We start from the raw sequence: 15,805 nt of genomic DNA on the forward strand, positions 1-15,805 counted from the left end.
TTCAGTTTCACTTTGTAATTTGGCATTTTCTGTCTCAATCTTCTGAGTATGAAAAACCCTTATAGTGTTTACAAATCTATTGCACATCTCTATACACTGCATTCTCTAAAGGTTTATTTAGAATGCATTCAGTTAAAAGAACTCAGACATGGCAACACAGTTCTATTTTAATAGGTTAAAATGATGATACTGGCACAAAGTAGTATTACTACATCCATACTTTACTGTCTTATGGATTGTATTCCATATGCCTATAAACAAACCTTTGGAAAACAAAGATCCTGCAGTAAGAAGCTACCTTTGATAAGATTAAGCACAAATGACAAGAAATGGAAACAGAAAACCTCAACAGTGACCCAATGATGATAGGAAAGTGGGCACTAAAAGTGGCAAAGTTGTTTACACCAGTGAGAGCTTCCCCACAAAAATGCAGCTGTCACAATACTTGTAAATTACAGCATTATTTAACCATTTCATAGTTGTTTAAGGTCAAAGAATTTAGAAACAGAACAAAATTTTTAAATATATAAAACAGTACCTCTCTCAAAGCAAAGTGCCTTATTCACCCTGTCAGAATGTTTTCTGAAACTTAGGATGAACTTCCTTCTATTATTTTTTCCTCTAAATTACTGATAGCATTACTAAGTTTGCAAACCAGAACAGTTCTCATTCTCCTTGGCGTTTACAACCGATCTAGTTATCACTTACTCAAAATGCAGGCTGCATTTAACCTTTACCATTTCAATTTTAGCAATTGCCACCTTCAGACCTGCATGAAAGCTAACTGGTAACTGGAAAACGTTTAGTTAAGGATTTAATCCTAAATATACACCCAAGTTTTCTATACAAGCAGGTATACAGAATCTCTGAGAAGAGATACTTGAGAAATAATATACAATTAATATCTACTCTGTATCTACGCTGGTATGACAGACAATGCTAAAATCCTTTAACTTATCTTTTTTTTTTTACTTTTCTCCTTGAATATTTACATATAGTTACACTAACATAAGAATGAGACAGACTTTTTTTACAGATACTATATTTCATAAAGTTCTTGTAAATACCTGTGTCTGCACTTACTCTGGTGTACATCTAACATGAAACCATGAAAATGGACTCTCTTTTTCCTTTCTACTTCCAAGTGAGAATAGAAGATGTCCATCACCATTGTCTTTCCTGTGCCTTCAAATAAAAAACAAACAAAAAAACCCCAGCCAAGAGGTAATTAATTTAAGAATAGTATGTACAGATTACAATAATGACTGTTCATTAGCTTTGAACTAATGAAACTATACTCTTCCACAGAACAAATACAAGACTAGACTGGTTGTGAAGAATAGTTATATTTTCTGTTCAAAATCTTGGAGCAACTGCACTTCTATTTTTCTGGTTTTAAATTTTGATCCATACAGAGATGGCTCAAAGGTTGCACAAAGAGCTCCACATGTATCCACAGAACATCCTTGATATTTCCTTTTGACAAGTGAGTATGTTTTCATGCTGCATTGTTGCAATTAGAATATATAAATAAATTCTCTCTGTGGCCCCCTCAATTACTTCCCAAATTCTTAAATTGTATTCTTAGATATTAGTGAGTGGGTAACATTGGGGGGGGGGGAAGCTACACATGGTAATGTATTCCAATTCAACAGCTTTCAGAATTCAGAGGGTAATTGTATTAAGTAACATCATAACCAGGAAGAAAACTAATCCTGGAAAATCCATTACAGCAATAATGCTACATAAGCATAAAGCTTTTAGCCACTTCAGAATTTGAATAAACATACATTTAGAGAAAATTTCATTTGAACTGATGCAACTGAAACTTACCAACATCTCCATAGACATAAAGACCCTTTGGGGGTTTATTTTTTGCAAAGAGCTGCAAATCAAGAGAAAAAGAATAAATACAAATATAGGGTGAAATATGAGCAAGCACATTGTTGTGGTAAAGTAAAAAACTGACTACACTTAACCACCAAAGTAGCACTAGCTAGCAAAGTGTAACCTTGATTAAATCATTAGCTAAGAATTGCTAAGCAATCTTAATACTGTACTTGTGTAAATTCTATAAAAGAGGCCAAACATCTAGCATCATAGAGTCGTCTATGTTGGAAAAGACCTTTAAGATCACTGAGTCTAATCATTAGATAACAGCTATCAGAAGGCAACTGTGTCACTGTAGGTAGCTAGCACACATGCAGGGTTTGGGTTTTGGGGTATTTTTTAGATCATTGTGAAGAGAGCCCCATCCCCAGTCCTACAACACATGCCTTTTTACCAGAAAACATACAAAATGATTCAACACTTCCTAATCTATCATCATCAAAACAAATCCTTGTCCTCATTAAACCATTTGAACAAACATTCCTAGAAAAAGGATATAAAATTAAGCACTATTGTAGTGTTCATAGATACATGTACTACATACCTATTAAAGCAGCTTTGCTTAAGATATAAACCATTGGGATTTAGAAAAATCGGTATTGCAAAGCCAGTGAGCACTGTAGGACCCCGTTCTCTCCACTCTGAATCTAAAACGCAGAATCACCTCTGGTTTAAACATGATTAAAATCAATGGGGTCACAGTAAAAGTATGTATCTATATACTCATGAATGTGTGTGTATACACACATAAAATAGGTTACCTTCAAAGTATGCCTTCCATTAAACATAACTCACTTAAGAAAATTATTATCTTGAATTAATACTGCTTAAGAATTTTTAATCTCTCAATATTATTCAGGACATATATGTTATGAGACCTGATGGTTTATTCTATTTTATTCAAATAATGTATTTTTATGGAAAAACTTGCAACAACATCAAGACTTTCAATTCAAAACAGTCCTCCTCCTTCCAGTATTGTGCATAGCCACTTCCAAGTATAATCCTAAAAACAGTTTCTAAAAAACTAGAAATCTTAACAAAATTCTCATCAAATCCATGAAACTGAACGGACATCCACAAAAACACCGCAGAAAATTTCATTATTTTAAAGTGCTCCACTTTCAGAGTTCTATGAGCTCAGCCAAAACAGGAAAATTAAAATTGCAAGCCTGTGGTCTCATTTGGAGCTGGGTAATTGCTAAACAACTTGAATCTAAAGCACTTTTCAAAATACAGCGCCATGTTAAAGAAATAGGGGAGTCAGTAGCATAACACTAATTAAATATGAAAGAAAATATATAACCAAAAGGTAGAAAGATAATGTCTCAGGTCTATAGTACCAGTTTATTCAGAAAATATGCAAGCACAGCTCTTATGTAAGACCCACTTATAGATTTAATTTAGAGCTGTATTAATAGGATAATAAAAAAATTTGTATCATCAGTCTGTGGCTGACCAGGGTTTCAGATGTTCTGAAACCATTCCATTAATAGACAAGGCTGCAACTATTTGCTAGTGCTTTGAAAGCACTGCAAGACAATTTAATTGACGAATATTTTTCAGTGTGTACTTTTTAAGAGCTTGCACTCATTAAAACTACTGATGCTTAAAGTCACACAGTGAAGAAAGGAGAAATGGAAAAAAACCTAAATGACAAAGATATAAGAATTTATTTTTAATTTGAGATCAACAAGTCATTTTAACAAGATAAAAGACTATCACATAAAATTTGTTACACAAAAAGGCTATATTAATGCAGCAGTTTCACAAGGAATGACACAAAGCTAGAAAAACAAATCAATGTTTAGAGTACTACTTTACCTGTCTTTGTAAAGGTTATACAACCAGAAGAAGTAGTAATGCCTATATTTTTATACCATATTTTTAATTGTAAAGTGTTTATTAATTACATTTAACCATTTTGAAGTTCGTAATTTTAGGTATATTTTATTCTCACTTCAGTACTTATCATTTCTAGAAAACACATATACAGGAAAAGGGTTTTTTGGCTGAAAGAAACAAACATAATGGCTTGGGCTCCATAAAAGTCTAAATCAACTTCCCACTGATTTAAAAAATGGATTATTTTTTTTTGTGAAGACAACAATTTTTGATTAGTAATATCTAATTGCTAAAAAAAAAATATGGATGGATACTGTGGCAGATCTAAACATATTTGCTGAAGCTGATCACTTCTAGAAACAAATCCAATGCCACAAAAACTCTTTATCCTCTTTGAGCAATTGAAGAAATCTGCAGGAAATATTTTACATATGCTTCTGCCAGAAATTACTCTACAGACACCTTCAGGATACTCACCTCCTCAATCCTGTCAGGTACTGTATAACACTAAGAATTTATTTTTATATTTTAGGGTTGTTGGCTTTTTTAATATATTTTAAAAGGTAAACTTAATCAGTAGACTTTTAATACTGAAACTCAGACATCCTACCAGTCTCAAACTATTCTGCATGACCATTAAATGGATTTTTTAAATTTTTTTATTTTTTTTTATCCTGCATCTACTGAAGCCTGGAAGTTGTGTAAGAAAAAGAGCAATTTCCACTAAGATTTCTGCTAATTTCCTATCAACACTATTGGTTCAACTTGGAGCACAGCAAGCATTCAAGACAGTCAGTGGTACGTGGGGGCAAAGAATGCAGAAGACTGATTTTGGTTCTATTGAAACACAGACTCCAAAAGAAAAAGAAAGGGGGAGATCTAATGGAGAAGATCCTGCAGTTACCCTAAAATAAGTGTAGTCTTGTTTATTTCAGGGAGGGAAGGGAAAACAGTAGGAGATGTAAGATGACAATCTAAATGAATGAGTTTCTCCTTGCTCCTCACTTCCACACTATCCTGAGGTATATTTTAGGGCCTCAATACAATAACGTTCAATTGGTTGACAATAAATTTGCTTTTGCAACAATGGTCAGATTTAAGGATATTAAAGCTAATATTTAAAATGTACAAAGCCAAAGATATTAAGTGATGCATAAAACCTGAGTTTGAAGGGGAGAACTTTGAAATCCTTACATGTATGTTCTGAATGCTCACCACATCCTTTTAAATTAGGGCATCACCACAAACATGTCAAAATCCTTGAGTCCTCCAAGTTTCTTAAGACCCATAACATTTATTGCAGTAACTTAAGAAAGCAAAAAGTGCTTCACCAAGTTTCATTATCATCAGGACATGCTACAGCAGGAGCCCTTCTTCCTTTTACAGATCTGTTGACTTACAGACTTTTCTCTGAAAATCACTCATATGCTAAAATATTTACAATTTCACAAGACAACACACACATTAGTGTTCCCAAATTTACAGAATTCTATCCTCTACTATCAAAATATTTTACACATTTCTGTTTCAAAACTGCACGCCTTGTTTTCATTCTATCACATCAGATTTTTCTATTTTGTTTAAACCTCATTTGAGTCAACCAATATCCTACTTCATCTAAGGAATTACATTGGTCAAAACATCTCCTTCATTCTGACAACTCCCTATTCTTTCTTAAATATCTTACAAAATCTCCCCACCTTCTACCATGCTCCCTACCTCAGACACCAGAATCAAGTAACTAATTTCCTGGGAATATTTACACTCTGAATTGAAAAACCTAACTGAAAATGCACGTCAATACTTAGATGGTTAATTAAAATATGCAACATTAAAGCGACAAGTCTCCAAACAGCAGGTTTTATTTTAGTTTTAAACACTAACAAAACTGCCTCTTTCTCCCACACTTTCAAGCCTCCTTTTTGGTTGCTGTTGTAGCTGAAGACATTTTCAAGGTCTTGAATTGTGTTTACTATTGTTCATACCTCTTTTCAAACATGATCTCACTTATAATTGAGCTTATTTCAAGTCATTAGTACAGCAACTCAACAACTCTTAACATGTCCCAATTGGTATTATTTTGAAAAGCTAGAGATCTGAAATGTCTATGCAAACTCTTACAGCCTTGAACTTCAATTCAGCGGATCTCAAAATACCTCAACATACAAGGCCATGCTTTCACCAAGTTGAAGATCAAAGTCATTGTTCAAATTTGAGTAATAATTTCGAAAAACAGAAGCCTACTTCGTTTGCAGCAAGACTAATTGGTTTTTCCCCTCAAATTCATTCTACACTGGTGCTCCAAAACCCCTACATCATAAAAAACCCCACAGTTTTATTACCATAATAAATGATAATGGCTCGTGTTGTGTCCCCCAGCCCAGACTCATTTCAGAAAGTTCTGGCCTGTGAGATAATGGAAATCTCTTGAATAAACACTGAAATGTTTCTGTTGTATCTAATATAAATATTTATCCTCTAATCCTACTTTTACCATATTTTTAGTGAATAAAACTATTTAGATAAAAAGTGACAAATTAAAAACAAAGCTAAAAACAAAGCAGACCATTCTTGTAAAGGTTCAAAGTTGCAAGAAGTTTCTACTTCTGGAATAACTGTTACTTAGGAAGAGGCTTCTGCAATTCTATCACAGAAGAAATCAGGCAATAAAACAAGGAATACCAGACTACAGAAGCAGGCAACGAAAAGAAGGTTCTCTCTCTCTCTTTTACCCCTTTTCTTCACTGCAACCTCTCCACCACATTTTCTTCAGTGACAAAGCCAGGAAAAATAAGCACGCTTGAAATGCTGAACACCACTATTTTTTATTTCTAAAAGGCTGCCAGTAGAGTCTTTTCATCACAGGAGATTTCATACTAAAAGTAGGTTAGTAGAGTTGCTAGAAACCTCCTGAAAAAGCAAAAAGTCAATCTACAAACTATGTGTAATTGATAAAGTATTTGTCTTATTTCCAAAAAGTCCTTAAGTAATTGAAAATACACCAATTTATTTCACTTCTTTAAAACCCATTATGTACAAAAAGGAAAATCCAATGCCAATCGTTTTATCATAAGAACAACCAAACATCTATAGCATAAGGTTAATCTACTTCCTAGCATACTCAAAGTTACAAAATACCAGGCCTTCACGGAAAAAGAGTACCAACGAGCTACTCACAAACACAGGATTTACTTGTGCCCTATCACTGGTACTTCCTGGAGATACCTTCTACTAGTTATGTAAACTAATTCCACTCATAAGCCTACACAAATCCTATTCAACTCAGGCCAAGTCCAGAAAGCAGTACTCACCACCTCTTCTTGGCACGAAAGGCCTTAGTTCTACTCTTCAAAACTGAACCAAGTATGCAACAGCATGCCTACCCTGAAAGTCTATCAGAAAAATATATATTTTGCTCACCTAGTAAACTCCTTGACAGATGTAGACATAGGACACGTGTATAATGGCACTGTCTACAGCTGGCTACTGTCTACAGTGTTTTATGGCTAAGATTTTACCAACTACCTACTTACAGCTGTGGCACTTATTCTGGGGAAAGCCTTCATTAAGGATGTTGATTACAACTTTGCTGAATCAACATCTGGCCTGCACTAGAATTTAAACCATGATTTATTTGGCTTCATTTTATCTCAAAAGAAGCTCTGTTGGAACTGGCAAATAACTTCCTCAAAGATAGCAGAACTGAAACAAAATTGTTGCAACTTCTTTTCCATCATGAATCATGATTTGATTTAGTTATACAAGCTAGCAGATTTACACAAAACTCATTGCTCTCCTCCTTTTTTGGGGTTCTGATGTATGGCACAACACTGTAGTGCTTAATCTGGTTATCAGCCTTCTTAAGATTTCCACAGAGACATCAAGCTATAGATGAAAAACCTCAAACTGCAACATTTATCCCAATAGCAAGTAGTTCTACAGCTGCTTCTCACCGACTGTGGCATTAGTTCCCAGGTTTTCAGCAAGCCGCACAGCAATTTTTAAAAGCTGTTTAAAATTAAAAGCACAGAATTAAAGCAACGTTAAATGAAAGAGAGGAGTGTTTTAAAGGAACTAGTGAAAACCACATTCTGAACCGAAAAAAATGGCATTTGACTTCTTCCTTTTAAGAAAGTGTCAGTCAGTTTGGCTTTACTGCGATTAGCTCTGTTATACAGGGACAAAGTAGCATCACAATTTCCTAGAGACTAAGATTAGCATTTGTTCTCTGCAATAGAGACTTTCTTCCCTATTCATGCTTCCCAATCAAAGAAACACTAAATAACAAATCCACATAATGCTTGATCTACAAAGCCATTACAAGGCACCTGCTCTAACAACTATAATGATTCAGGGCATGCCAGTTAACACAAGTCAGCTCTCAAAACTATTCTCAAAGGCAGCACTTTTAGAACAGAATATCCAAATGTCCAAAACAGTTTACCATAAAAGATCAAAATTCTCTAGCCTACTGATTCTCAGGTTTGACAGTATGGCAAACACCTTCATCATAACATTTTTTCTAAACAATGATAAAAGTCTGGCAGTGTGGTCAAAACATAATGCAGAAGCAACCCTGATAATTGCGTGCCTTCTGAGTGACTTCCTCTTTTACAGCCCAGGTACAGTGTCTAAAGCCAATTTTGAAATAGACAAAAGATTATGAGCCCAACACCAAAGCTTAAAAAGAAGCCCAGACAGATGAAAAAAACCCACCTTTTCACATCAAGTATCCTCAAGATACAAAACTATGGCCTGCTAAGATTGCACTCACAAAAGTAGTCTGGCAAGCTGAATCCAGTTTGATCTCCTTACACTTATGTAAAAACAGTTCTCATTCAGGCACATTGCCATATTGCTTTGGATACCAAAAATAAACAATAACCATTTCTGAAAGAGGAAATTTCTGGGTTTTATTAGGTATTTGCCCAAACTGAATCAGGAGGCTGGTTTAGACTCAAGAGTTAGCCTACAAAGGCACCAAGACAACATGAATCCACAGGCACACACCCACAAACAATGTAAGTAAGTGTTTTAAAATACCATAAACATACAGTTTTCAGACTACAGCTATCATTTTTACACTGGTTTTATGTTTTTAATAAATTTAATTAAAGAAATCCCAAAAGTAAAAGGGTAAGTAATGTGATGAGCTGACCCACCAGCCAGAGCAGGCAAAAACATACCCCAAACCATTGTTTGGCTCCAATTCCCACACCAGAGTTAGAATCATTGAACGATTTAGGCTGGCAGGGACTTCAGGGGATCTTGCAGCCAAACCCCCTGTCTAAAGCTGGGTCATAGAACATCTCAAGTTGGAAGGGAGCTATAAGGATGACCAGGTCAACTGCTTCGAGAAAAGAACTTTGAAAGACACAGTCATTGCCATCTATCAGCAGTCCTGCCTTAGCAGGTTGCTTCCTGTATTTCACCGCTTCCATGTTTTTTTCCTTCCAGAGTGCCTGACTTCCGCTCCATGGAATTGTTTTCCATTCAGCTTTCTTCCCACTGTATCTCAATAAAAAAAGAGCTCCTTCCTAGACATTTAGTCTTCTTCCTTTCATCAGGAGGCAGGAAGACATGGATTTCCAGTCAAGCATATGATTAGCAAATACACGATCTCCAGCTACATATACGAGTTTAAAGCATTCAAGAGATGTTGGAGGCAGTCTGATAGGCAAGTTTGCATCCCAATGCTCTGCAACCTGCTATACTTGCCTATTTGAAACAGGCACATTTACAGGTATAACACAGGCCATTTACAGGTATGATACTCATTCTCATACCAATGTTCTCTACCTTTTTCATGCCTTCAAGTTAATATACATTGCAGGATCCTTAGAATGGTAACTTGCCATTTAGTGACTCAAGGGCAGAAGACAGCATGTCATTTAGAGGCACTCGAGCCCTGTAGTCTTTGGCTCCCCTGACCTCATGCTACATCATTTAGGCTCGCCATGCAAACAAAATACAGTAGTTGTGTCAGGTAATAGGAGAATTTGGGGTTGTAATGGGAAGTATATGGTTAGGTAACAGGTTCAATAGACTTATATATTTAGATGAGGTGTGTTGCATAATGGATGCTGAGAAAGGCTGACATGGAGACTTATTAGCAAGGTCTGCAACTGACAGCATACACTGACTGTAAATGTCAAAGTTACTTCTGTCAAAAAATAACAAAAGTAGTACAAGAGAAAGAGAGAAAGAAGGAAAACACTCAGTGGCTGGCTGGGAAGAGCAATGACAGCTTTCAGACATCCTTCTCTTAGGGGTAGGGAGGTGTCTCTCCAGTGCAGGCAGAGAAAGTGAAGATGATGATGGCAATGAATATTTTGCCATGCTTTTTCCCCACCACTATACTTTTCTCATCAGACTCAGCCAAACACCCTATTCTTGCTGCTTCCCTTCACCATGTTTGTGACTATTTGTGCTGACTGAAATATGCTAATCCGGTGCAAATGAAGCATATTCACTGGTTGTTCAGCTTCTGCGCATATCTATGATTGCCTAATATTTACCAAGTAATTAGTGGCTTATCACCTTTGCTGGGCACTATGTTTGGGTTTCTGGGATATAAACTCAAATCTACAAAACAAGAAGCAAGGAAAGCCGAGGGAGAACTCTCACACCAGTTCTAGTTGCTTCCCATGAGAACTTGCCATAACAACACTATCAAATATTTGCAGGTGCAAGGCCACAAGAGCAACAGTCTAAGAATAACAGCATGAGAACAAGACATGGAAAATACTGCCACAGAGGCTCCGGAAAACACTAGATCAACAGCTTCAGGGAAAATTTACAGAGATGCAACAGCAGGCTATTAACATTACTCATGCTAAGGCACTGTGCAATAGGGATATGTCTGAATTTTTGCTAATCCTTTGAAAAGGTGCTGTGATGCCCCCAAAACCACAACTGGGGTGCAGATGACCCCTCTGCCTTCTTTCCTTACCTCACCTGGAGACTAACACCACTGGAAAGAATGCATATTTTTTTAAAAAGTTATGTCCGATCCATATTTTAATGTTTTGCAAAGCTGAATTATTTAGACTCTGCTGGCTAATTTCACTCATTCTTGGAAGATCTGTCAGAACACAAAACAGAGTGCAGTATGTGTAACCCAAACACACATCATACCAGTGCTTGAGAATTAAAACGTGGTCTAGACTCCTCTCTCCTATAGCCAAATGACATTTTTGGAAAGTCAGACAGTGGACAAAACCAAAATCATATCAGATTTTCTTATAGAATTATTTCAATAATATTTAATTTGGTTACTTCTGGAGTGCCACTGGAATTTTACAAACCAAAAAATAAAGAACAGAGATCCAAAGACAAATGACCTATCTGTAAAGACCCAGCTGCAAAAATAAGTCTCATGTTAATGACAGAAATGTATGTATTTTAAGCACATTCTTCTGAGCAAATATAAATGAAAAAAAATATTATTATAAATCTCACCTTTGAGATAATATTTTTTGAACTGATGCTGTAGCCTTTAAGGCTCTCGTGCAACTTCTGCAGATGCTGCACAACTCTTCTTTGCTGGTCATCATTCCTCAACTCTTCTTGCTTAATCAGAAAGTCATAATGTTCTAAAGGTCCACTGCAGACCAATAAGGCTCTGGCATTAGCATCTGTAGGAGTACTGGAGACTGTCTTCTCATCTGCCTGAGCTGCATATGCTGTAAAATGAAAGGTAGGCAATTAACAGAGAAGTTTTGAAAAGCATGCTCTTATATTCACAAACAACACATTCTTAACAGTTCATGCAAAGACATATATAATTATTTACCTATACAACCACTATAGTATGTTACCCCTTCATTTTTCATTAAATCAACTTCTAACTTCAGTGGTAAACACCTCTAGTAATAACAAAAATAAATGTTAAAACACACTAACAAGCACACACACTAAAAAGCCCACCTGAAGAGTTGGTAAGATTGGGATGAGCTATTGCAAGGGAATTTTTGACCCTTCTTTCCCCCCCCCCCCCCCCAAATTGAGGCAAAATCATTAAAAAATTCCAAAGTGCATTTCTCTGAATAGATAAATCCTTTAGAGAGAGGTGGGCTAAACTAGACAGAAAGTATTTAAAAGCTACCGAACAGGAGACCAAAACAGGAGTTCTGTAAGCGAGTTGAAAGAGTCAAAGATCACCCTAAGCAAGGCAATAGCTGTGAAGCCCTGCAATGCTGCAGCCTCCTCTGCTGGCTTTATCTTCTGCCTAGAAGAGACAGGGCCATGCCCAAACAGCAATTCTGATTTAAAAAAAAAGTCAGACTTGGTAGACATAAAATGAGATATAACTAGGAAAGGAAAGAACATACAAGATTACAAAGAAGGCTTTCTAGATCAGTAAGATAAGAAACCTAACAACGGAATACACTGAAAAGCTGCTTCTTATCTTCTTGGCTTCCACTGTCATTTAAAAGGTTAAATATAATCACAAGTAAAACAACTTGTAGCAGTGATAAAAGAAATAGATCTGAGTAGGAAAACCACGTATCAAACTACAGTTAGATATTTTTAACACTGTAAGATCTAAAGAAATTCATCCCTAAATGCTTTAGGTAAGTTTCCTAAGCAACACAATGGTCTCTAACAGCTTTCTTTGAGGCCTTCCTGAAGGTAGATGAGGTTCCAAAACACCAGTAAAATGAAACAATTTTTGTCTCGAAGGAATGAAAGGCACACAATTTCAAAACACTAAAAAAAAATATTTTTTTAAATTTAAGATAACAAATAAAAGGCAACATCAGCTCCTCAGAAACAGCACGAGATTGACCAGTTTTCCTCTCTGATCAGGTAACATCCTTTAGTGGGTAGAGGAAAAACATCTTAACTGCAGTAACACTTTTGTCATTGGGTCACATAGCACCCTCATATACAAAGTAGGAAAGTAATTCACAAATGAAATTACATCTGAGCAGGTACAAAACCAGCTAGAAAAATTATATGTAATGAATAATTACTACAGTCAAACCAGGTGTGTATTTGCAGTAGAGTTTGAGGGAAAGCTCAGAATCTCAGCTTGGTGCAATCCAGAATTTCCATTCATTACCTGTATATGACAAAATAAAGTACACGGACTGGGAGCACAGATAATGGCAAGTCAGGAGAGGAGCACAAACAACACCCTGGAAGGCAAGGCAATTCTGACAAACTGGGCATAACTCAACAGGGACAAGGTCTGGTGCATAGAGGAAATAACTGAGCTGAAGAAACGGGCAATGACCAGCTAAAGAGTAGCTCTGCTAAAAAGGATCCAGGGGCTAAACTGGCTTACAAACTGACAGTGAGCCACATCATAACCCTATTAGAGGACAAAATAAAATAATAATTAAAAAAAAAAAAAGAACTCCAATGTATATATATGAGGGGCAATATAAGCACACATGAAAAAACCCTGCCCTATTCAATACTGGTATAGTCTGCCCTGGAACACACTTTTCAGTGTTCAAGTCATATGTCATGAGAGCTATAAACTAAGTGGCAGAGTAGAAGATTATTTAAAGGGCTATTTTTTAAACCATGGGACACAACCCACAGATAAGTTGTAAGAGGCACAAGAAGGGTTTTACATTGTTGTAAGAAATATAAAATGAATAGAGTTATAAAAGAGAAGGATAAAACTGAACAATTAGATCAAATTACATTTATTGCAAGTAACACCTTAGTTTCTCCAAAGCAAGACCATCACTATTTACACCTGCAGCCAGTAATTACACCAAATTCTCCTGCCCTGAAGGAATTGAGTTACTGCTTTGAGTTAAAAGTAATTAGCTCATCCCTAGCTAAAGAGATCACATAAAGAGAGTTGAGCTCAAAGTCTGTTACTGAAAAAAAAAAAAATAGTAACACCTTTAGAGAAGACTAAAGAAAAGCATATAGCTCTCTCCAGATACATGTGGGGTACTGAGAAAAGAAAATAAACTGTATTTATACAGTTTCCTTAATAACTGTAATTAAGACAGTGAAATCGATTAATAGTCTGGAAGCTGTAAAACGTTAATTGTCAGGGAGCAAATTTTAAAAATAAGTTTGAAAAAAATTTGTCAGGAACAGGGCAGCAATACCTGAGCCACCTCCAAATGGAAGAGGAAAATGCATAGACGATTTCACGAAGTTTTTTTCATCTTGTTTTTGACCACTCCACTCCCACATAAAGTGAACCTCAGTCCTGTGATTTGTACCTCTAAACTATCTGTGCCTTTGCAACACATAGAGCTTGACGGCTCCAAGAGCTCCAATGTGAGGGCCAGCCAGTCCCCATTATAGCACTATATCTATAAAGCCACCAGTTCCTACTGCTTACTACAAGAATGGAAGAAAAAAAAAAACCACAGCCGATTTAGGAATAAGAAAGGGTTTGTGGCTCATGACCTTCCTGGCCATTGACAAAGCACACCAAAGCACAGTAGGACTGCTCAGAAACATGTTTTTTGTCTCAGATTACATGTACTTACAGCTAACCATCCCAGGAATGGAAGAAAATACCATCATTAACAGATGACAGAGATGGGGAGTATGCACAAGTGATGACAGAGGGTGTCATGGGACAAACTATTCACTGTTCTCCTAAAATAATATTGAACATTGGGATTTAAATATGCTGGGGGTACTCTATAATATGCTAACAGGATACAACCCATAACTGGTGACAAACTCAAACCTGTAGCTGCAAAACAAAGGCATGCATTCTTCAAGAATGTAAGGGTTTTAGAGGTGAGTCAAAAGAAGAAAAACTATCCTAAGAGACAGAAAAAAAAAAAGTGGGGTTTCCATTCTAACCTGCATTTTGTGGGACAGATTGCAAAATCATTCACACAACTATGCTTCTATAGTAATCTGCTTCTGAACTGATCAAGAAAAGGAAACTTTAGAAATTTTAATACATAGCAGAGGAATACCAGGCAATTATGTTCCATAATTTTACATCAAGGGAACTACTGTTAGAACAGGAATCACCTATGATTCCACGCATTAACTGTAGTCCTACTGCTTTCTTCTCCATAGTGACAAAAATGGGGTTTCATTTACCTCTGTTTTGTTATCTGATCTTTGTATTACATAAGCTGATACTCGATTTTATGAGCTCCTTTCTAAAATCTTTGAAAGTCATACACAGCAAAAGCATCTTCCATCTCCATGTAGTATTCAACGTACAACCATAGAAAAGCACAGTGTCAATTATTTACCTGGTTTTACATAAAACAGTGTAAAACTACAGACATGCATTTATTCATAACCTATCTTTCCCACCTCCAAGGTGCAAGATAGTGTTGCATGTTACCACATTTAGTCTGACATTCCCTGCTTCTTTTAAGAGTTGCCACAAGGTTGCAACTTTTTATTAAATTACTGTTCCTAAAACACACATATTTAAGTGTAATCTCACTTTATTTCAAACCGTAAAATTAGCTGCTTCCATTTGCCTTTCTGTTTGCCTATCCAAGGGTCACAGATCAAGATGCAGTAAAGGCCTATTGTGATACACTGAAATCCTGCCTTGGAGAAATCTGACTGGAAAAACTCACCAAAGCCAAAAAAACCTTATTAATGTGTAAATGCCTAATGAAAATGCCAATCTGAAATTATAAACATTTCCTTTAAAGTGAGGAACTTAAGACACCTTCAGTAAACTGGCATTAATTTACCACTGCAAAGATAAGTGCCTACACAAAAATAAAAAGTGTTCTTAGCTCCAGGGGCCTTCTGCTCTGGGAGAGAGCAGCAAACTGAAACGCTAATCTGCGTGTTGTTGAGTTTTCCTACTGCCACTTAGATGTCATGTATGAGATTACACAGGGAAAAGGCATGTGAATTTCAATGACACTGCTTATGAAAGCAACAGTCACAGCTGAGGCAGGCACTAGAGTTATTTATGTAATAAGACAATCTGAAATGGAAGCTAGGTTGTGGCATATCAAAAATTGATCTTGACAGCAGCCAGGAGGTTGAGAGCACAGAATGATAAACAAGACAAACACTATTCACCCTGGTAATCCTTATTTTTTTCCTAGAAGTTGGATTTTACTATGCAAGTAAAAAAAAATATTTACTA

At 36.2% G+C, this 15,805-nt stretch overlaps 1 protein-coding gene across 2 annotated transcripts in view; it reads right to left on the bottom strand.

The window, feature by feature from the left end:
* AFG1L (AFG1 like ATPase) overlaps positions 1–15,805 on the bottom strand; it is a 72,094-nt gene that overhangs the window by 52,653 nt on the left and 3,636 nt on the right. For both annotated transcript variants that reach the window (XM_056343706.1, XM_056343705.1), the window contains exons 2-4: positions 11,197–11,420; positions 1,834–1,885; positions 1,084–1,185 (exon numbers count right to left, since the gene is read on the bottom strand). In XM_056343706.1, the coding sequence (XP_056199681.1) occupies positions 1,084–1,185; positions 1,834–1,885; positions 11,197–11,420 (378 nt within the window). The remainder of the gene's footprint in view (positions 1–1,083; positions 1,186–1,833; positions 1,886–11,196; positions 11,421–15,805) is intronic.

Source organism: Falco biarmicus, chromosome 6, assembly GCF_023638135.1.
Source record: "Falco biarmicus isolate bFalBia1 chromosome 6, bFalBia1.pri, whole genome shotgun sequence".
NCBI classification, from domain to species: Eukaryota; Metazoa; Chordata; class Aves; order Falconiformes; family Falconidae; genus Falco; species Falco biarmicus.